We start from the raw sequence: 23441 nt of genomic DNA, 5'->3' as shown, positions 1-23441 counted from the left end.
CAGATGGGGAGCAGAGCAGGCAGAAGGACGGAAGTACACTGCTGAGGGGAGCAGCGGGCGGCAGGAGAGGTCTGCGCGCCATGTGGGACCCTCCTCCGGTGGCCGGGGAGCAACCGGGGATGGAACCTGCGCCGCAGAGGCCTTGGGCAGCTTCGCAACCCAGCGCTCAACCGCTGCGCCACCGGGGAGGCCCAACTTGTTCAACTTTTTAAGGAACTGTGTTTTTCAAAGAAGCTACAACATTGTATGTGCTCACAAGGCACATATGCTATTGCAGTTTCTCCACCTTGTATTGGGGCTATTTGTAAATGTGATTATGCTAGTGGATGGTAAGTGCTCTCTCCTTGAGATTTTGTTTTCTTCTGGCTTTTGCATTTTCCTAATGACTGGTGATGGTGACAGCTTCATGTATTTATTGTCTATTTGTTTCTCTTTTTGGAATAATGTCTATTCACATGCTTTGCCTTTTTAGTTGGGTTATTTGTATTTTGGTTTGTAAAAACTTTTTTTTTAAAGATTTGTTTAATATGCATACAAGAACTGGGATACTGGCCAGAGGTGTGGGAGGTGAGAGGACTCACCAGAGACAGAGTGGGGAACAGAAAAGGCAGACTGACTGAAATGCACTGCTGAGGGGAGCAGCAGGCGAGACAGGAGAGGTCTGCTGCGCCTGGTAGGTAGCTCCCTGGCGGGCTGGGGTTGGAACTCCAGCTGCAGTTGCTGTGGACAGCTTCATAGCACTGTGCTTAATCCTTGCACCACCTGGGAGGCCCTGTAAAAACTTTTACATGCTACTTGCAGTTCTAGGTATGTCCCTTATCGTCTCTATAATTCAGAATTGTTCTGTCATTCTCTGACTTGTGTTGTTACATTCTGGATGGAGTCCAATGAAGCTCAAGAACCTTCAGTATTGTTGCTATTCATCTCAGGTATTTCTACTTTTATTTCTTGTATTTTGCTGCCATGCAAATAACCTTTGCAAGCCCAATGTAATAAGAGTTATTCCCTGTGCTTCCTCTCAAAAGGTGTTAACCATTTCTGTTATTACATTTAGATCTGTGGTTCATTTTGAGTGCTGTATATGATGTGATGCAAGTCTCCACTTTCATTTTTTTGCTTGCAGATATGCTGTTGTGCACTATCAGTAGTTAGAACACTTCAGTAATTTCTTCTAACTGTATTGTAATTGGTTATTGTAGCTAAAAGATTCTTGAATTTGTTAGTCTTTTTAAAAGGACTAACCTCTGTTGACATTGATTTTGTTCATTAACCCCCATCTCATGGCCATTGGTGTCCCTCTGCCTGCTTTGGTTTTCTTTCTTTCTTTCTTTCTTTTTTTTTTTGAGGGGAAGGAATTGTTTTTTATTAAATTTAGATGTTTTATATTTTTAATTTAAATTTTATTTTTATATTCCCCATACAATTACAACACCCCCTTATTTTGACCCAATCCCTCCTTTCCCCGCCCCCCAACCCCCATATAGTGTCTCTGGTTCATAGTTTTTTGTTGATTTTGATATTTTCTTTCTTACAGTTATTCTTTTTCCTAGTCCCTTACTTAAGTTTTCTAGATTCCCGCTATGAGTGAGACCATCCGGTATTTTTCTTTTTCTTTCTGGCTTATTTTGCTGAGCATGATCCCTTCCGGCTCCATCCATGTTGCTGCTGGGAAACCTGTCACTTCCAGGGATTTTGATAATTTCTGGAACCACTTTGAGTTTAATCTGTGGGCACACCCCATAAACACACAAAACAAACACAGCCACTAAGCACACCACAGAGAATCCATCACACAGCTACAAAGTCCCTTCTAACATAGCGCACAAAACCCAGAACATCTAATACACAGACAAACATGGATTTTGCTTGGTAATAATCATACATACCACATGACATTACACACACAAGTTGTATCATTTACATGCAGCACACACCATCATACACCTCCTTTGTCCCCAACCACAACACATCACCCAGTCTGCATGCACATCATCAATACTGCTGAGTGCAGCGTAGAAATTCTGTTATTTCACAGCTCTGTGCTGAAGCTACTATATACTGGGGATTCATCAGTGAAAGATGCTAGCACAAACCCATGATCTTGTGGGACTTGCATGCTCGTGAGGAAGGCAGAAAGTAAGCAAGATAATTAAATATTCAGTGATCAGTGTAATGGAAACAAAATAGCCTGGGGAGGGGACACTTTTCAACTGGAGGACACAGCAGTCCTGGTTGAGTGGAGTGCAGAAGGACTTGAGGAAAAACAACTTAGGTATCTGGGGTGATAGTTCCCCACAAAGTTATCACTAGGACTACAGTTCCTATTAAGGGACTCCAGTGATCTCACCCACACCAATTCTATGAGGTCTGACAACCTAGACTCCCCATAAACAGGGAAGCACCACCAGGCACTGCTCTCACTGCTCACCTAGTTGTCTCACCACATCACACACATCACCTGAAGCACTGGACTCTCCCCACTTAGGGGACATGTCTCTGAAGGCTCTTCTGCATCCCTCGCCCTCTCAGCCCTGGGCTCTGCATGATCCCCTCCTTCACACAGCAGGTGCCAGGGGCAGAGGTCACAAGACAGACCCTGTCATGAGCTTGTCTTAGTCTGGCTGCTGCTGTGTCGGGGTGGTTGATCCCCTGTGGGGTCCCTTGTCTCCTTTCCTGGACCTTTGAAAAGACAACTAGGGATGAGCTGTGCCCGGTGCACAGTCTCATCCACGACAGTGGTGGTGGAGCAGATGCCAGGAGTTATCATGGGAACAGGGACCTCTGTCTGTGAATCTGATGCCTCAAGAAGGGCCTCTCCCTTCCCCACGAGGTGACTGCCCCACACGCTGTTCAAGGTCACGATGGGATTTTAATTTGTCCCCTCTGCTGTTGTTCTGAAGGAAGGGTGCTGTTCCTATCAGGCCCTCCAGTCAGGATTCCTGAGTGTAAAACCTCTGGCATTTTGACAAGTTTCCTCCCTCATCTGTCTGGACCCGCCCCCACATCAGTTTCGTTTCTGAGTTGACTCTAGTCAGAGGAACTTCCCTTCCAGGAATCCGGAAGTGGAGCTGCAGAGTGACTGGCAGAGATTTTGTGACTGACTGCCCTGTGAGGAGGAGTGAAAAAGTCCAGACCAAGGTTTGCTCTGGGGTGGACTGTGATTTCTGCGTGTGTGTGTGTGTGTGTGTGCACGTGCAGTGGGTGGTAGGTGGCAATATGGAGCTCCACCAACTGTGAAACTACACAGGACTTTGCTTTCTACCTCTCTCTATCCCTCTGCTTTGCCTTTGGAAACTCCATGACACAATTCAGATGGGGCTGTGAGCTGATGAAGGGCAGGCTCTAAGGTTCAGAGGAAGGGCATCCCCAGGAGCACAACCCCAGGCATAAGGAAGGCTGGTGCAGCCCCTGGGAGAAATCTCCTCCGCGGGAGAGCAGTCTGCAGAGACATACTCTGGCTCTGAGAGCAAGACCTGAAAATAGGGGGAAATAATCTATCCCGTTCCTTGTTTTGGATCTGCTTTTAGTCCAGGCCCTGTGAGTGCAAAGGAAAGGTCTCTCACTTCCTCCCTCAGCACCTCCCTACACATGGCAGCAAGGGGAGGGCAGCAGCACTGGGAGCCTGAGCAGCTGCAGCTGTGGGGAAGGGTAGACCCTCTTCTCTGGACACTTTTCCTCTGTCTCAAGTCTCAGGTACACACTGGTGGACACTGGGACAAGGAGCCACAATGTACAGTCCTTGCCCTCTGCTTCCTGCCTCCCCACATCCTGGTTCTGCAAATTCCCTCAGCTCAGTTGCCCTGACCTTGTCCTGGGAGACCTGTCCTCCCCTTGAGGGAGACAGTCACCTCCCTTGTGCCCAGGGACTCTGCTCCCAGCACCAACACCTTCTCTACCACTGTCTCCAGCTCTCCTGCCTCAATGTGGTCTCCATGAGAACTTGAATAACCTGGAGCCCCTTTTACTTTGTGGCTATTGGTGGGGTCCAGAGAACCAGACATGGGGGTGTGAGGAGAGGCAAGGCTGATTGTTCCCATGTACTCTGTTCCCCAACCATTCACCTCAGTGATGCTAACAGGACAAGGTAGTAATCAGGGCCGACTCTCCGAAGCTCATTAGACATGGAGAGAGTTTCACTCTCCCTCCCTGAGTTCTCTTCTCTCCTACGACTTTTGAGAGTCCCCTCTTTCCTTTTCTAGCTCTGTTAGTACCCGAGCATTGTCACTGTCTCCCATGATGGAATATTCTGTACAGGGATATCCTGGGACCATTCTCAGATGTTAAGCGTTTAATTTTTTTTCACATTTTATTTAAATTTTATTTTTTATATTCCCCATACAATTACAACCCCCTTATGTTGACCCCAATCCCTCCTTTCCCCGCCTTCCAACCCCCATAGAGTGTCTCTGGTTCATAGTTGTTTGTTGATTTTGATTTTCACTTTCTTACAGTTATTCATTTTCCTGGTCCCTTATTTAAGTTTTCTAGATTCCTGCTATGAGTGAGACCATCCGGTATTTTTCTTTTTCTTTCTGGCTTATTTCACTGAGCATGATCCCTTCCAGCTCCATCCATGTTGCTGCAAATTGCATGTGTTTCTCTTTTTTGAATGCTGAGTAATATTCCATGGTGTATATGCACCACATCTTCTTGATCCAGTCATCTATTTTTGGGCATTTGGGTTGTTTCCAAAGCTTAGCTATTGTAAACAGTGCTCCTATAAACAGAGGGGTGTGGGTGCTCTTTGGAATCGATGTTTCTGTGTCCTTTGGGTAAATACCTAGGAGTGGAATTGCTGGATCATATGGAAGCTCTATGTTTAGTAGGTCCAGAAATCTCCACACACCTCTCCATAGTGGTTGGACCAGTTTGCACTCCCACCAGCAGTGCAGAAGAGTTCCTTTTTCTCCACAACCTCGCCAACATTTGTTGTTGCTAGTTTTTTTAATATGTGTCATTCTCACTGGTGTAAGATGGTATCTCATGGTAGTTTTGATTTGCATTTCCCTGATTACAAGTGATGTTGAACATTTTTTCATATGCCTGTTGGCCATTTAAGCATTTAATTTTGGCTGGTCAGACTGAAACAGTGGATTTAAATGTTACTGAATTTTAATCTAAACTGAAGTGGGCAAATATGACTGGGATCACCCTATTCTACCACAGAGGAATAGGTGAGGCATCTTTCAAATTGCATCCATTTCTCTCTCCAGAGAGAAGACTTCAACACCTGTGCAGGCGCAGAGGCTCAGGTGAGGCTTCTGTCCTTCACTCTGGAAAATCCTGTCTACTTCATCTCTGCCTCTAACCTGATATTGGAGCGTTTCAGGAAGGGCCATGGCCTTAGCCACAGCTACCAAGAAGATGAGGGAGGAAGCCACGTGCTCCATCTGCTTGGAGCTGATGACAGAGCCCGTGAGCATCAAGTGTGGGCACAGCTTCTGCCGCCGGTGCATAGAGGGCATCCTTGAGAACCCACGAGGGACGTCATCCCTGAGGGAGCCCCAATGTCCCCTGTGCCGGGCACCATTTCAAAGGGAGAGTCTCCGATCCATAAAGCAACTGGAAAACCTCATTCAGACTGTCAGGGAGATAGACAGTGAGAGGCTGTGTGAGGAACACGGGGAGCTGTTCCACCTGTTCTGTGAGGACGACGGGCAGCTCATCTGCTGGCGCTGTGAGTGCTCCCCCCAGCACAGAGGACACCGCATGGCTCTAGTGGAGGACGTGTATGCAGGCTACAAGGTGAGTGGCCACAGTCTTTAGCAAGTGCGCCTCTCAGGTTGCACATTGTCACTCCAATCAATTGTAGTGAAAACCATTATACTGACCCTAAAATAAATTTGTACCATTTCATTTGCCTAAATAGTTTATTACACATCCATGTTGAATTTATTACATGTCCACCCCGTGTCCATCTTGACCTTCAAAAGTTGAGCAGAATCCTTTCCTGTAAGAACTTCCTGTAATGAACTTCTCCTGGACAATAGATTTTGCTCTCTGTCACAACGGCCTCGTTCATGGCCTCACCTTGAATATTTAATTGGAGACACCACAGCTTGCAAGAGCACAGGAAAGAATATGAAACCCCAGGGGTCAGAACCACGACTTTTTAGAGAGCCACATTATAAGGTTGAGGAAGGAACACAGGACACCTGACGTCTCTTGGTGTGGGTGGTGAGGGGTGCACCAAGGGGCAGGAATGAGTGTAGGGGGAGACTGCCCAGAAGTGAGTCTAGAAGGACATACACAAAACCACCGTGTGTGGAGATGAGTCAGGATTCCAACTCAGGGACATCACGTGTCAGGGGGTATACCTGGTAAGGGGACGTGTGATGGAAAAGGCAGGTGAGGCCATGAGAAAGGAAATTAAGAAGGAACCTTAGTATTTCTCAGTGTCTAAATCCTGGTCCAAAGTTGGGATTTTATTTGTGGAGGGAAAGATCAGGCTGACATTTAAAAGAACATTCTGGGTGCACAAATAAACATGAAGGACTAAAATCAAAGTTAGTCCTCTAAGAAAACGGGATGGAAACAGGCTTTAGCAAGTATAAAGAAGGACAGCTAAAAGATTTAGAAAGAATTGGTGAGTTTGAAGCCTTGAGATGTTCAGGCACCGCCACGTTTCTCACACAATAGCTGCTAAAGTGAGGCTCCCTGTGCAGGAATGAGGAAGCGGGATTCCTTCCTCCTCTGCCCTGTTGACATTTGAAGGAAAAATTCCCAGTGTGGGGCTCTTTGTTCCCTCATCCTTGAGGTGCCTGTGTCTTGTGTGACAGTTCTGGATCCTGTGTCAGGGCGTGTCAGTCTTGACACCCTCAGCACACTCACCTCCTCCTGTAAGCCCAGGAGCAGCTCACCATTGTGATGGGGCAGATCCCATAACTTGCCCACCAAGTAGTTAAAAAAAAGCAACATAAGGTGATGGACGTGGCCTCAGGAATCTGACTGCGGAGGTCGAAATATCGTAAGAGTTTCAGTTGTTATTAGATGGAAGGTGTGAGCGACTTAGTTATTGCCTTCATGACCTGGTTTCCCCATCTCTTAATAGAGGCTGAAAACGTGAGAAACTGTGTGACAAGGAACCCTAGAGATAGGTATGGAAACTAATCACTCTAAGTTGATGTCATGACAGTTCTTCAGGTGACAGCAGAGCTCCCCCTCCCCCATGAACTGGTTCTGTAACTTCAGCTGCCATCCTGGGCTCTCCTACCTGACTCAGGGTCACATGTAAACAGTTCTACGTGTTTCAAACACTCTGTATTATGATTGGTCCAGCCTATTATTTTATAAAATTTACTTTTAGATGATTATAATCTTGTACATGTAGCATGTCCCTGGCAGACTGCAGTATTGTAAATAGCTTAGTCTATGGTCCACAGATGAGCTGGGAATCACAGATCGCCCACAGCACAGAAAGATGCCACAATCCTGCCACTGCCCAGGGCCACTGAGGGCATGAGTTACATTAATGCCCTTATGTTGCTTCTTTTAAAGCCTAAGGACTCAAAAATATATTCAACGTTATGGTACATCTTGGAGGCTGGGATTCTTCTAGGTGCCAATGAGAGTTGTGAAATGGACAAGCCATAACTCACCCAATTTTTCCTTCAGGAAAAGCTCCAGGAGATTGTGACAAAAGTGAAGGTAGTGCTAGACCAATGTAAGAATGTGGAGTTGTTGAGGAAAGATGAAATAAGACAATGGGAGGTAAGAATTTGATTTTCCTGATCTCAAACTATTTTCCAGCCTAGAATTTAGGCTTATGGTGATAGGGAAAAGTACTCATTGATGGTTTATTCTCTTTAAATCAGACCAAACTGTGGAACCCCAAAGTATGCCTTTTTCTTTAATATTTGCCATTAGTTGTCTTCATCTAGGAGAATTTTCCTCTGCTTTATGTTTCTATGACTAGTACTTGGCTAGGTGTCCTAATACCTCAGTCAGGAGAATCACAAATGTTGTGCTCCTTACATTTCAAGTTTTCAATGACTGAAATTACCTCCTGTCTTAAGTTAATGAACTCACCTGGGCACATTTACCACAGTACAGGGTCTGACCCTCTACTTCCTGGTTCTAATAACAACTTTAGCGAATACAAAAAGAGGACCTGTGCAGGAGACACTCCCATAACTCCAGCTTGTGAGACTGTTGATGAGGATAGAGCTCTGTAAGAACTTACACACTTCCACTGCAGACTGTGGGTCTCTCACCAGACCATGCAGGATCAGAGACACATTCTTTTATGGAAATATGGACATAATCCATTCCTTAGTAATCAAATTTATGAGTCATTTTCCTCTTTCAGGGTCTCTTCCCACATTTGTCCTATTCTTTGTAGATGTGCATATGTGAAATATAAACTCCTCCTATTCTCATGTTAAAATCCTCAGAAGTTCGGAGGGCCTTGCTAGGAACTGGCAAGTGGAGATCCCTGTCACTGTAGTCATTGCAACTGCCTCTGTCTCCTCCCTTCTGGAATCTCAGGTAGTGGGGAGAACTATTGCTACACACCATATACAGAAACCATGCAATGCCACAACTTCCACCACAACACCATAGTCACTGAAGCACAGTGTGACTTGAGAAAGCACCCATGGAAATTACACTCTGTCCTCCCCAGAGAAAACCGAGTATCTCAGCATTTTTCTTAGTCTCATCCATAAGGATGATAATTGAATTTGGGCTGAAGGCAATAATATTTCTGGTAACTATCCAGACCTCCCCGAGTTGAGAATCATAGATTCCTACCAGTGTGTTGTTTTAAATTCAGACTCATTTACATTCGTTACAAGCCTTTATTTGAAGATATCTACCCACAACACACACACATATAGATAGCTTCTTACATCCCCAATAGCGCTTGGTTTTATCTTACAAATGATAAGTTCTTTGATCTTGGCAAATTTCATGATTCTGCGATTCCTACCCTCTTCTTTTATCTCTTGGATGAGATGAAGGAAAGTGATGAGGTGCCAACATAGTTATGATCAGCTTTCCCACTTCTGAGTGTCTGCCTCATGGGCTGGACTCTGCAGAGGGAGCTGGACACTTTTTGAGCTCCAGTGCCCATGGGAAAATGACCCACAGAAGCTGAGCAAACTTTTCTGAGGTGTTTGCGCTATGTACACCTTACCTATCATTGCTATATTACTCATTTCTAACTGAGCAGCCCAGTGGCATTGTGCTCAATTGTTTTCCAGCCATTGCCACTCTCCATCTACAGAACTTTTTCAGCATTAAAACCAGAAACTCCATGCCCATTAACAATAACTCCATTGCTCTCTCCTCCCAGCTCCTGGCGGCCACCATTCTACTTCATTTGTTTCTCAATTTGACTAGGACCTCATATGAGAAGACTCATACGGTCTTTCATTTTTCCTCTTTGGCTCATGTCCTTCTGCATGAATCTTCAATACATGGCCAGTTGGGCACATGTTACAATTTTCTTTCCTCCCAGGGGTGAGCAGATTTGCACTGTGTCACACCTGTGTTTACTGACTCACCATAGAGGTACATTTGGATTGTTTCCCCCTTTTCTGCCTACTTTCTTGAATCTAGGAGAACATAGAGCTTCGGAGAAAAGAAATGCAGTCTGATTTACAGAATCTCCACAACTCCCTCCATGAAGACGAAAGGAGTCTGGAGAAAGCGAAAGAGCGGCTGCTGAGGAGACGGCAGGAAGGTGAAGCCAGTCTGGTAGAGCAGAGCTTGGAACTTGAGAGCCTTATGCTGAAATTAGAGAGGAAATGTCAAGAATCAGCCCTGAATTTGCTGCAGGTAAGAGAGGCTGTGAACTTCTGGACAGAAAAGACGTTTAATCTGCTCCCTACTATTGAGAGGAGAACAATGAGGGAACATGGGAAGATTTCTGAGACCTGTCTACTTCACTTAATTGTGGCACCAAAATTAAAGAAACATTATTTAAAATCTATATCCATATCTGCTGGCAGCATTGGAGGTCCAGGGGTCAGCAGGTGTATCAGAAATTTAAACTTTCTCTGGGTAGATGTGATGGTTTCCTGTTTTTATGGAACCACAGCAAAACTTCCTGCCATTTATTTGCCCTTGTCAACTGTTCATGGATCCCTTCTAACCATCTCTTGAATAGAGTGAGGCAGCCAAAATAATGGTAACCTTCTCCTGATTCACTTATTGTCTTGGGCCATAAGCTCTTATGGGACCTCCTTTCAGCTGCCTGAAGCTTCCAGCAGGTGAACATAAATGCCTGGAATCCAGTTGCTATTGCAGGACTGGTAGTTACACTGTGAAGGTGAGGATGTAGCATGACAGCGCCCTCAGCAGGTGACACCGGCTGCCTCCACCTCAGTGGCCCAGCGCCAGGGTCTGGGCAAGGATTCACTACTGAGGACCTTTGTCATCAGTGATCTCTGATATGGGCTCCTCAGAAACAAATTAGGTCACTTATAGCAAAAGGTAACATGATCAAGTCCCTGAGGTCACAGGCTGATGTGAATGCAGTCTGCATGACTCCCCACAAGCCTGAGCAAGTGCGATCACACACTCATACACACTGGCAGGGACTATCCTAGGGGACGGGGACGGGAATCGTTCTACCTGGGTATGCATGGGTGTCTCAGGCTGGGTCACTCTGCTTCCTGGGGTGGAGTGTTCATAACAAGTAACCCCCTGTGTGAAGTGACATGACATACTGATTTTCCCACACTTACCTTCTGTCTTTGTTTTCACTGTAGAGTGTGAAAGACGCATTGGAAAGGTAAGTCTGTCTGAACACATGGTTTAGGGGATGTGAGGATGTGTGGGGTCCAGAGCTGAATGGAACGTCTACTGCACAAGGTCTGTTGTCGGTTTATTCTAGGCAACCAGATGTGAAGCTGAAAACACCAGAGGACCTCTCTCTGGAACCTCAAACCGTGTGCAATGGTTCTGAGCTTTACTTTTATTTGAAGAAAGTGTTTAAGTTCTTCCGAGGTATGTGAATCAAATAACTGCCTTAATGTTTCACAGGAAAGGCCCCTTAAGTGGTAGCCAAGCTTCCTACCTGTCCTGCTCAGACTCGTAGGCAGAGAGGTTGATGAGCTGTTTTCAGTGGGTTAGGAACATGCTCCCTTGGGTGTAGACAGGGAAGTGGCAAACTGTTCTCTCTTCAGGCTCTTCGAATTCCTCCTCTCCCATTGATTTGCTGTATCAGCCAGGCCAACCACTACCTCATTTTCCCATTCTGAAAAATAAATGTATGAACAGACCTTAATTCAGTGAGCTTTCATAAAAATCAAATGCAACAGCAGGTGTAAAGTGTTTAGAACAATCCTCATCATGATGTTTATTGTTAACATTTAACATTAAGTGATGTTTAAGAAAGATATATCAGTATTCAGGACTAAGAAGAAAATGGATTATGACACCATAAATAGTTCAATCTTAATGAAAGCTAGTATTAGCAAACCCAAAACCTTAATTCTTATTTAGTACTTGCCATGCTCCACATGTCCACAATTAAAAAATTCAAACTAAATTGTTTTAATAATTTCTTTGGCTATAAAATATGAATGAAGCTGAAACGATTCTCCATGGCTGGAAAAATATTCAGTCACTTAAAACAACACACATATTATTATCTCAGAGGTTTGTAGTTCAGATATGTGTGGCTCACATCAGCCAGGACTTATGCTTAGGGCCTTACAGAGTGCAATGAATGTGTTGGCTGGGCTGTGTTCCCATCTGGAGGCTAGACTGGGGAATAATCCACTTCCAAGCTGACTCTGATACTGGGCAGAATTCAATTATAATGATTATAGGACTTATGACTGCTGCACCTCCCCCTGCAGTGACCTTTAGGGCTAATGGCTTTCACCACGGTCTGGCTGGGCAAGGAACCAGCACACAGGGGAGTACAGCAAAGTTCCCTGAAGACATAGATAAGACAGATGCTTATCAAAAGATAAGGACCACCAGGAACCACTACAAGAATGCTACTACAAAAAACCTTATCTCGTCTTTCTAGAACTACAAACTTTATTCCCTTATTGTCTTTCTAAACTTCCTTCTTTCTTCTATAAAGGTCATTGGTTGTTAATTAAAAAATCATATGAAATCCTTAACACAAGGCTGACTCAAATGAAACATTACTAAACCCTGTAATAATTAAAATATAGTTTAGGTGAAAAAGTAGTTAATAAAACAAAAAATGCAATTACATAGTTTAAAAACAAAACTAATGGTCTATCTACTTAGGAATGAGGTTAGATGTAAATCACTGCCCTGTCAGTGATAAGCTAAACCCATGAGCAAGCTGATTTCATTGCTATTCACTGTTCCTATGCTTTTAGAAAACATTTATATACTGGTCACAAACTCAAAGAGAATTACACTCAGATTTACACTCTCTCTTGAAGTGTGTCTGTCTGTCATTTCTATCACCGACTCCCTGACCACCCTGCGCGTTTCTCTCAACCCTGAGACGGCCTCATCGTCTACTGCTGAGCTGGTCCGCGCCAAGCAGTGCCCGAACGTGGGGCCCAACCTTGCATTTCATTGAATTTCCACCCAAAGAAGAGGTGAGTAATGAAGAGATCGTGTTGGGTAAGCTATCTCCCTCCTTGTGTGTGAGTGTGAATGTGATTCCCTTAAAAATACCCTCTTTTAAACAGTCAGGGATAGGATCCTCACTGGAGCGTCCAGAGCTCGCTGATAAAGGGTGATCAGTTTGAGATAGTGAGAAGTTTTTCTAAGTGTGAATGCTCGTGGTGCTGTGTGTGTGTGAGAGTGTATGATTACGGCTCCACGGCCTCGTGGCTACGGAGTCTGAGTGGGCTGCACCTGCGATTCCCGTGGAGGAACATCATACGGCATAATGGTCATCTGCTCTTCGGAGCAGCCTGGTCCGGGATTTATACAGACAGACCTTAGCTAAGACGCCTCCGCAAGTTCCCGCGAGGGACACGGGCTGGACAGCACAGTTGAAAGAAATCTTTGCTTGAGTGAACAAAAGCACCACGAGACCATGGGTCAATTACAGACCTAAAACAGAGATCTTTTTCTATCTATATTAAAAAATATGATTGAAACACGTGGTATTAAAGCAAATAAGAAAGCTCTACTGCAACTTTATGAATTTATATTACGGGTTTCCAGAAGGAGGCAGTCTATCACTAGAAACCTGGAAAAAAGTAGGAAAGGAAGTAAAAGAATTTTATGCCCTTCATGGGCCGTCTCAGTCCCAACGTAGGATTTGTCCTTGTGAGTACAAATTAGAAATTTGTTGGTTGACACCACTGAGGCAGAATTGTGGGATAGTCAACAAAAAAAGATTCAAGATAATCTTAAAAACAACAAAAACCTAGAAACAACACCATTACTTGCTCAAGCCTCCGTTCCCACATTAGAGGAACCCCTTCCCCACTCGGAGGATGAGCTTAATGATCATGAATATACTGAAATGTTAGATAAATTAACTTTCAAAAATGATAAACCCTCCCGCCCAACCGCTAATCTTTTTCCAATTGTTACCAAATCTAAAACATTAAATACCATTTCTGCCTGTAAGAGGGCCATTAGGTGGCATTCTAGGATCAGCAAAAGAGACTAACAAAAAACGGGAGACTTTTCATTTACTTTTCCTGTTGTTGGACCTCCGACCTTAACTTGCGCTGATGAAGAAGGCCCTACATGGGAGGCCATCCCCATAAAAACTCTAAAAAAAAAAAAAAAAAAAAAAAATTACAGTTAACTGTTCAGACAACAGGTCATAACTCCCCTTATACTTATCAAATTATTGACATGCTATCGGCCATTTGGATAACCCCTTATGACTGGCATAATCCTGCCAAGACTGTTCTTCCTTCAGGAATGTATGTATTATTTCACATGAAATATGAGGACTAAGTACATGCCTTCCTTAAAAAACACAATAATAAGGTCAAGGCTGAAAAAATTTCCCTTTCTATGTTCAAGGGAACAAACAAATATATTAAGTACACAGACAGACTGCCCTACCAAAAAATGTCTTAATCAAAATTAATAAGTTGGCTATAGTGACATGGAAAAATCTTCCTTCACCTAAACATAAACCCACTAACCTTACTAATATACACCAATGCCAGAATAAAATGTACCAGGATTTTGTGGCCAGATTACAAAATGCTCTGAATAAGGTTCTTCCATCTTCCGGAGCAGGAGATTTGTTGTTTAAACAACTTGCATGGAAAAATGCTAATTCCCTCTGTAAAGAACTAATTAAACCTATTTAAAAAAAACTGGTACACTTCAAGATTACATTAAAGTTTGCTTAAATGCTTCCCCCGCGGCACTAGATCAAGGGTCTGAATTAGAGAAAATAAATAAAAAAACTCAACAACTTATGGCTGTCTGTACCCCTAAATAACATCAAAGAGGACTCAGCTGACAGCCCCTTATTAATAAAACAATTGCCTGAACAGATAGGTCGTTTTTGCCTGGCTGGAGGCAAAATGAAAGATGCAAAACAAAAGGTAAAAGAAAAAATAGCCTGCAGTATTAGAGAAAGTGATCAGGATTCTTGGGATAGTGAAATTGTTTTTCAAAAGCCAAAAGTTGATTCTAGAGCCAATACTGACCTCTATGCAGAGGCATTGGCTCCCAGTTATGAGACCATTCCAAAATCCAGCCCAAATTTCCAGCTCAGACTTGGCTAAAATTGTTGAGATAAAAATAAAAACTCAAAAACAAATAAGAGATTATGTGTCATGATCTTAAATGAAACAAAAAAATGCTCCAATCTTTTCCTGTTAATTATTTGGGGAGGAGGCTAGGTTCCCCCTGGTGGAGTTTCACCATTTGTTTCTTTTAAAATAAATAAATAAATAAATAAATAAACAAACAAATAAATAAATAAGGCATTTATAAATAATAGTATTCAAAGTTCATTCACAATTGTTAAAGTGATAAAAAATGGTTAAATATGAGTGTATGAGACTATATGACTATAATATAAATAAAAGGTTTTTATTAAAATAGTATAAACCCACTGCAGTGGGCTGGTGGGAACTGCCCTTGATCTCAACAAGCAGCTGCCTGGACTTTTTCTCTGGTGTTGGGATCACTGACAGGTCTCTACTACCTTCCTGCTGTGGAGGACTGAACTTTTCTATTATCCACCTTAAATAACTATTTTGGTTCATTCTACAAAAAAAAAAAAAGTTCCATTTCCCTGTGTTTCTCTGATTTTAAAGTCTAAATTGTCTTAGGCAAAAACTGCTGAGTTACTTTTGACGTGCTAACAAACTATACAGAATGCTTATTGGTTGAATAAAAGCTTTTAATTTTACTTATTGGACCTGTAAAAGATTAAGTTTCTTATTAAAACAAACTAACCTGGTAAAACATAAAGTGATGATACAGACATTTTTTTTTTTTTTAAATAGAGGCATGTTTTGTTTTTTTTTTTATTTATTTGTTTGTTTGTTTTGTTTATACATGCACTGGGTACAGTCAGAAGCACGGGAGGGTGAGAGAATTCACCAGAGCCAGAGCAGGGAGCAGAGCAGGCAGAAGGACCGAAGTACACTGCTGAGGGGAGCAGCGGGCGGCAGGAGAGGTCTGCGCGCCATGTGGGACCCTCCTCTGGTGGCCGGGGAGCAGCTGGGGATCGAACCGGTGCTGCAGAGGCTGCGGGCAGCTTCGTAACCCAGCGCTCAACCGCTGCGCCACCAGGGAGGCCCCGATGATACAGACATTTTTGAGCTAAATTCTAAACCTCAAATTTTACAGGCAGATTGTAAAAATTTACCTTTTCTCCTGTTCTCAAGATAACAGTGTTCTTTTATGTTTTAAAATATGACTGTTCCCAGTGAGATAATGTATTAACAACCTAAAGCCAAACAATCATTTCTTAAAAATGTAAACTTCAAAAATATTTATTATCAAAAAAATTAGTAAAAACTGCCGTGACTGCTGTGGTCTCGAGCCCAAGGTCTTTGGTAATAATTAAGATTAGACACTTATTCTGTGTACAGATTTTAGCTGTTAACTCATTAAAAACCTCAGTATCTTCACACATATTGGTAAAATAACTATATTTCAAAATATATGCACATGGCCAAAATTTTAAATGTATATCAAGAGATCTCTGTATCTGTTTGTCTTTCTTTGTGTTTGTTTTGTTTTTTACCTCTGGAGGACTAATTATAGACAGCGCTTTATAAAATATCATAAAACAAATCTTAAGATCTTGATCAAACAATTTTTTAATAAACAAAAACTAGTTTAAATTTTATGATATAATTCAAAGCATATATGCCTTAAAGTTATGTTAAGTATTAATACTTTGCTTAAATGTGTTTATTTCAAAAGAAATTTCTGGTATAAAAGATACTTTTGTCTTTCCTACTGAGTCACATGCATGTGAAAAATGTACATAGTATCTATATGGTGCTCTGATTTTTTTTTTTATTGATTTGCCTAATTGCTTCTTTATTAGCCAGCCTAGAAAAACCTAGGTATGTGCCATTATGTTATTAACAGCCATGCAAAATGGAATTCCAGTCATAACAAAAACTAAAGCTACAACTAAACTTTCAGGTTTACTTTTTGCACCTATTTGTGAAAGCTGAAAATTCTAATGTCATATTACCTTGTGTGTTCACATTTAAGTCATCTAGTACAAAGAGAGGACAGTATTATAATGTATTATAATACCTTACTGCTAATGAAAGATGTGATAATCCTAAATCGATGTAATGTGAAATGTGTGTTTACAAAGAAAAACATGTATTAAAAATAGATATTTTAATGGTCCTAAAAGTAAAGTGATAAGTGTTAAAGCAAATGTTGAAGGTCTAAAAGAATTAAAAGTAACAAAGCTAAGCAAAGTGTTGAAAATCTCAAAAAGGAATTTTACAAAAAGAAATTTTGTATACTCAAATGATTTATATTATTTTAGTGTTTTTGGGAACACATTAGCTGAAATAATTTTTGGTTAATAATAACTGAGTTATAATCTAATGGGTTGTTTCAAAACATGGACTTATACACTAACATTGGGTATAATCTTGGCCCTTGTCTAGGTTAATGATGTTGGGTACATAATGTCTTTTAGTGTCTGAAAAACTAAGGTTTTTGAAATGACAATTAAAGGTTATGATTTGATTGTCAATATTATACTTAGGGCTAGAATTTTTATAGAGATTAAATATGGTTGTTTTTGCTGTTTTCTAAGTATTTATGACACAGCTTCCCAAAAATATAAATTAAAGTAAAATTTGGTAGCCTGTCATTTAATCGATTAAAGGAGATTTTGTGGAACCTCAGCAGCTGGCTTTAGAGACACTCCACAAACTTTCTCCTTTTCCTCCTGGGAAGAACATTAGATAAATTTATCCTATCTGGTTTACCTGGTAAAGTTACACTACAAGGGAATCACTGTCACTTGGAAAAATGGTAAAACTCTAATATGTACAAATATGTTAACATTGGTTTTCCAAAACAAAATCTTTCAATAATATCTGCAGGACTTGTTTCTACACAAAATAAAAAGAAAAGGCCTCAATTGATTAAAAATAATAAACTTTTGAGAGTAAAAATTTTTCTACAAAGGACTGTATAGACTGTTGGAAATACACCTGATTTTTACTGTTTTGTTTGGCATAACATTGAAAATGTTTTTACATTTTGCCTTGATTCAACAAAGTTTTCTTGTTTTGACTGACCACACTCTACAGCAATGTTATATATATACATATATATTTTTTTTTCTTTTTCTAGCAGAGCTAACCTTTTGTGTGGCTTTGAGTACAATTCTTCCAGGGAGTTGACACAGAGCTAAACTAAAATGTGGAGAAACTGCTGCTTTGTTCGTAGGGTTCCAGAGACCTCTGAAAATGATGAAAAAGCTTGCCTCCATTGGCAGAACTGAATAACCTGATTCCCTGGACAAAAAGCTCTGTCATAAAGCCTGAACTCTTTCGTCTTTTCACTGCCTTTAATGATGTACACTTCAAACAACCTGGACAGGACACTGCTAAGATCCCAGTGCGTGCCTACGTTGGATACCGCTTTGCTCTGCTTTTGGGTAAGGCCTCAGCTACACGCATTCAATCGCGTGGGACTTCTTACTCCATTCATTGTTCCGGTTGCATTGTTACTAATTGTATTACCCCTTCTCTCGCTCGTTTGTACTCTGTTGTAACCTTACTCAAAAGACCCTACTATGTTATGTTACCTGTTGATTTACATGATATGCCTTGGTATGATAATACTGCCATGCAAGTTTTAGATGAAGTACATGCTCTTCTTCGTCCTAAATGTTTTATTGCTACCCTTATTCTAGCATTGCTGCTCTGATTTCCCTGGTTACTTCATTGGCTGCTTCCTCCATTGCTTTAATTCAGGAAGCTAAGACGGCTTCTTTTGTAAATGACCTTACCAAAAACGTGTCCATGGCGCTTGCAACACAGAGGGACATTGACTATAAGTTAGAAAGAAAGTTAAATGCTCTGAAAGAAATTGTTATTGCTATTGGCAATGAGGTTCAACTTCTTAAACAACAACTGTCTACTCATTGCCATGTTCAGTTTCGTTTCATTTGTGTTACGTCTTTACATTATAACTCTTCCTTACATTGGAATCTCAAGAAAAAATCACCTATTGGGCATCTGGCATGACAATGACCTTTCTCATGACCTTTTGTCTCTCCAAGCTGAAATTTCTACTGTCAGTAAGTCTCATCTGGACACTTCAGTCTCTTCCTTTGCCCATTCTCTGGCTTCTACCCTCCAAACTCTGACTCCTACTCATTGGTATCATCTTGTCCTCTCTTTCATTGCTCTTTCCCTACTTGTCCTTCTCCTTTGTCTTTTTATTCCCCTCTGCGTTCACTCCCTTCACAGGTCCATCCATAGTCTTCAATGAGATATGTACGCCTTCCAGCTCTGTTCTAAAAACAAAGGGGGACCTGCTGCACCTCCCCCTGCAGTGACGTTTAGGGCTAATGGCTTTCGCCACGGTCCCTAGGTCTGGCTGGGCAAGGAACCAGCGCACAGGGGAGTACAGCAAAGTTCCCTGAAGACATAGATAAGACAGATGCTTATCAAAAGATAAGGACCACCAGGAACCACTACAAGAATGCTACTACAAAAAACCTTATCTCGTCTTTCTAGAACTACAAACTTTATTCCCTTATTGTCTTTCTAAACTTCCTTCTTTCTTCTATAAAGGTCATTGGTTGTTAATTAAAAAATCATATGAAATCCTTAACACAAGGCTGACTCAAATGAAACATTACTAAACCCTGTAATAATTAAAATATAGTTTAGGTGAAAAAGTAGTTAATAAAACAAAAAGTGCAATTACATAGTTTAAAAACAAAACTAATGGTCTATCTACTTAGGAATGAGGTTAGATGTAAATCACTGCCCTGTCAGTGATAAGCTAAACCCATGAGCAAGCTGATTTCGTTGCTATTCACTGTTCCTGTGCTTTTAGAAAACATTTATATACTGGTCACAAACTCAAAGAGAATTACACTCAGATTTACACTCTCTCTTGAAGTGTGTCTGTTTGTCATTTCGTTCGCCGACTCCCTGACCACCCTGCGCGTTTCTCTCAACCCTGAGACGGCCTCATCGTCTACTGCTGTGCTGGTCCGCGGCATATGACCCTGGCTTTTTCCTGATTGTTGAAGAGATGCTGTCCTCATCTTCTAGAACACTATCAGCTCTAGAAGGCACCGCTTAGTGCTTGCATGGCAAGGCCATTATGTCTTCAAATAAGCTCAAGGATATGACTTGCACTTACTGGTTACTTACCAAATACCAGGAATGTCTCCAAGCACCAGGCATCCATTAGCTCCTTCAATCCTCCCCACCATTACTGTTGAGGTGTGATGATTTCCTACTATAGTATGCAGAGTCTCAGAAAGTGACTTGCAGAGCTGTGACTCACAGAGCTGAGAGTTCTGTATTCTCAGCAATAAAACGCGTCTTTCTCTTTTATCAGTCAGCGTGACTCTGGATCCAGACACAGCTCATTGTGAACTAATTCTGTCTGAGGATCGGAGACGTGTGACCGGTGGCAGCCCCAAGAAGGAGTATTTGTTTTTTGGGCAATTTTGTCGCTTACCCTCTGTTCTGGGCTGTGAGCGCTTCCCCTCAGGAATATATTACTTTGAAGTGGATGTGGGAGAGGGATCTGGGTGGCACATAGGAGTTTGTATGGGAAATGCGCAGAGGTACAAGGACAGGACCCCAGAGCCCCAGCTTGGTATCTGGGCCATCAGACTCTGCCAGGAGAATGGCTACATGGCTCTTACCTCTCCACCAACTCCCCTTCCATTGAAGGAGCGGCCCATGCTTGTGGAGTTTTTCTGGACTGTGAGGCTGGACTTGTGTCCTTTTACAACATGAACACGGGCTCCCACATCTTCACCTTCCCAAGGGCCTCCTTCTCTGATATTCTTCGACCTTATTTCCAGGTAAATCGTTGTTCTTTATTCTTCCCTCCACCATTGGAGTCTCGTTAGGAACAGTCTCTTTTGTTTAACCATTATAGAAATATAATGTGAGTTCTATTGGCAAAGCAATGTGATCTGTTTCCCTTGCTATTCTTTCCCCTAACCTGGATCGGTGCTGAGTTCTCAGTGGACACTCAATGATGTGCAATAAATGAGTGGAAACAGCCACTATACAGACACCACAGAAGATCAGCCTGACCTGTGGGGAAGTGAGAGCCCAGCAACGATCATGCATCACCCTCTCCATCGTGGGTTCAGATCTCTGATTTCCAAGGGTCCTGGTCTGACCAGCAGGGTGACCAGACATCTGGAGGGCTGAGTGCTCCCACTGTGTTTGATACCAGCAGAGTCACCCGTGCAGATGAAGGAAGCTGCATTATATCTGTCAGCTGCATAGAAGAGCAGGACACCAAAAATAGTATTTCTTTTCACCACTGACATGATGGGCACATTAACTGAGAGAATTATTATTATGAAGCAAATTTACTTCTAGTAGAAGAGAAATTTTATTGAACAGATTATTTAGTCAAACTGAAGACTGGGCTCAGGAGACCAGCATCAGATTTCTTTGAGAGACTGACTGGTCACTCATCTGAAGTTTTGGGCCCAGGTTTATACATGAAAATTACATGCACAGAAAGAGAACATATTTTTTTTTCTTAGCAAAGCAGAAAAGACATCTACTGAGGTTCCAACAATGGTATGAAGTGAAGGAGGTTGGTTCCTGTCAACCTCAGTTAACTAAGAAAGGAGAAATACTGTTCCCACTTCACAACAACCAGTTTATTCCACACAGCTCGTGGAGCAGCAGCGCTGTGTGTTTGGGAGGATGTGAGGACAGAGGTTACTGAATATCTCATCCTGAAAGGAGCACGCCCTATCATCCCACTTTGGCATAAAAATTATTTGGGGCCAAAGGCAGTTGTGTCAAAAAATGTACAAGAGAAGCTCTTGGCCCTCCCCTTGTTTGCCAAAGAGGAGGGATAGAAGTGAATTCCTAGAGACACATCTAGACCCTGAGGCAGCACTACAGGCACACACATAAAGAGCAAGTAACACTAGCCCTTGTCTTCCATCACTTGCCCCATATCTTTGCCTTCCCATAATTCCCCATCTAGAAATTCATCTCTCTTTGTCCTGTCACTTCTCTAAGAATCTACTGCTCATTAGTTAGCTTCTCCATGACCTTCAGTTCTAAACACCACCTGTGTTCCTAGTCTCTGAGTTCCTGTGAGTAATAGGGGTGCACATGTGTCCAGGAAAACTTCCTGCTTCTCCTTCCTCTTCCGCTGCTACCCCATTCACACCATGTCTCTTCACTCTGCTCTCCTGATGTGTGAGTTTTCTCCACCGACCTGAGTGTCTCACAATCCAATTCAAATCTGATATAATGGAGTTCCAACAGAGCCCCTGACCCCCAGGATATGGGCTCAGTGCCCCACAGTCTCCAAACCCACCCCCGGCCTCACCCCTGTCACAAGCCCACATTGTCACCTGTGCTTCTGACTAACTGGCTATTAATCAAAGGTGCCTTTGACTTCCTCTTCCAGTTCCATCATTTTCAGGAAAAGGTCACAGAACCTAAGGAGATACTGAGTGTTGGAAAAGTCATGATGCATTTTTGCAGCAGATGGCCCTAGAAAATGTGTCATGACTTTTCTGACACCCCAGTACTTTCCTAACTAGCTTCCTGTTCCAGGTGGTGGTGACTTTGGGAGCACTTTCTTGTTCAGATTATGAGAAGATCCATGAGAGCTCCTGGGAGTGTGAGATGGGGCACTCGAAGCTTTCCCCACACCCAGGTGCCAGGTCTGTCAGAGTCTCAATTCCGTCGTTCATTGCTCTCTCTTCTTTGTCCCACAAGAGGCTCCACACCTCAGATTCTGGAGAACTGATTCTCATCCGCCATTTCTAGCCTAGACTAGACCCTCACGCCCCTGGCATCACCAACCTGAAGAGGAGTCTGTGCACTGGTTTTCTGGGACTTCCAAGGTGGGAAGGAATTATCAGCCCCTGGAATGGGACGTGCAGAAAACACTGCAGGTCCTTCACCCTAGAAAGTCCCTTCACCAGGAACAAAGAGACAAAGAGATGACTGTTCAGGAAAATGTGTGGCGTGTTGGTGAGCATGTGGTTAAGGGAATATGCTAAAGTCTTTGAGTTTATCCTGAGTTTCTTATGACAAGGAAACTGAGCCAATGTGTCCAATTCTTGGAAGCGGGTGTTGCCTCGTTACTCCAGGCCGCAGGCAGGGGCTCAAGGCTGCAGACTGCTCCTTCCCGCTGTCCTCCCCCATTGTCTCTGCCCTCCCATACCTGCTCTCTGAGCATGATGGAAATGTGTGGGGTTGGCTGTTTTTACATGTTGCTAACATTCTGAGTGCCTGTTTTAGTGAGATGCACATGCTGGGTCTGATGAAGGTACTACATGGAGATTAAAATAAGTTTTCCCAACTTCCAATACAAAGTCTGACTTATATCCAATTTCTGATTTTACTACTAAGATAACAAGTTACACCACTCACCTGGGCCTCAGTTGCTAAAGTGTAATATTGAGGCTGTGTTCTCAGGCAGTTGCGAGAAGTGCTCAGGCACAAAGCTCGAGTCATAAAACAAGACATGGGCCTTTGGGTGTGGTTAATTCCAAGATTTATTTATTCATTTATACAAGAACTGGGGTACAGGCCAGAGGCGTGGGAGGGTGAGAAGATTCAACAGAGATGGAGTGGGGAACAGAACAGGCAGACTGACGAAATACACTGCTGAGGGGAGCAGCGGGCGCCACGGAGAGATCTGCTCGCCATGTGGGACCCTTGCTGGCTGGCCGGAATTGAATCGGTGCTGCAGAGGCTGCCAACAGCTTCACAGCACTGCACTGAACTGCCTGCCCCACCAGGGGAGGCCCCTCAACAAGTTTTTAAAATTCCAAGTTAAACTCCTATCAGTGAAAACTAAGGAACAGGAAATAAAAGTAC

The 23441-nt window shown here is 42.7% G+C and overlaps 1 protein-coding gene across 1 annotated transcript; it reads left to right on the top strand.

Moving 5' to 3' along the window:
• Positions 1 to 5337: 5337 nt before the first annotated feature.
• LOC311188414 (E3 ubiquitin-protein ligase TRIM38-like) lies at positions 5338 to 20476 on the top strand (the record flags this gene model as incomplete). The annotated part of the gene is given in 7 exon segments (XM_084259514.1): positions 5338 to 5745; positions 7615 to 7710; positions 9562 to 9780; positions 10716 to 10738; positions 10841 to 10953; positions 19954 to 20307; positions 20310 to 20476. Coding segments are annotated over 7 exon segments (1380 nt in total).
• Between the last annotated feature and the right edge of the window lie 2965 nt (positions 20477 to 23441).

This window comes from Talpa europaea, assembly GCF_964194135.1.
Source record: "Talpa europaea genome assembly, chromosome: 2".
NCBI classification, from domain to species: domain Eukaryota; kingdom Metazoa; phylum Chordata; class Mammalia; order Eulipotyphla; family Talpidae; genus Talpa; species Talpa europaea.
This window is presented reverse-complemented; position numbering and strand designations above follow the sequence as displayed.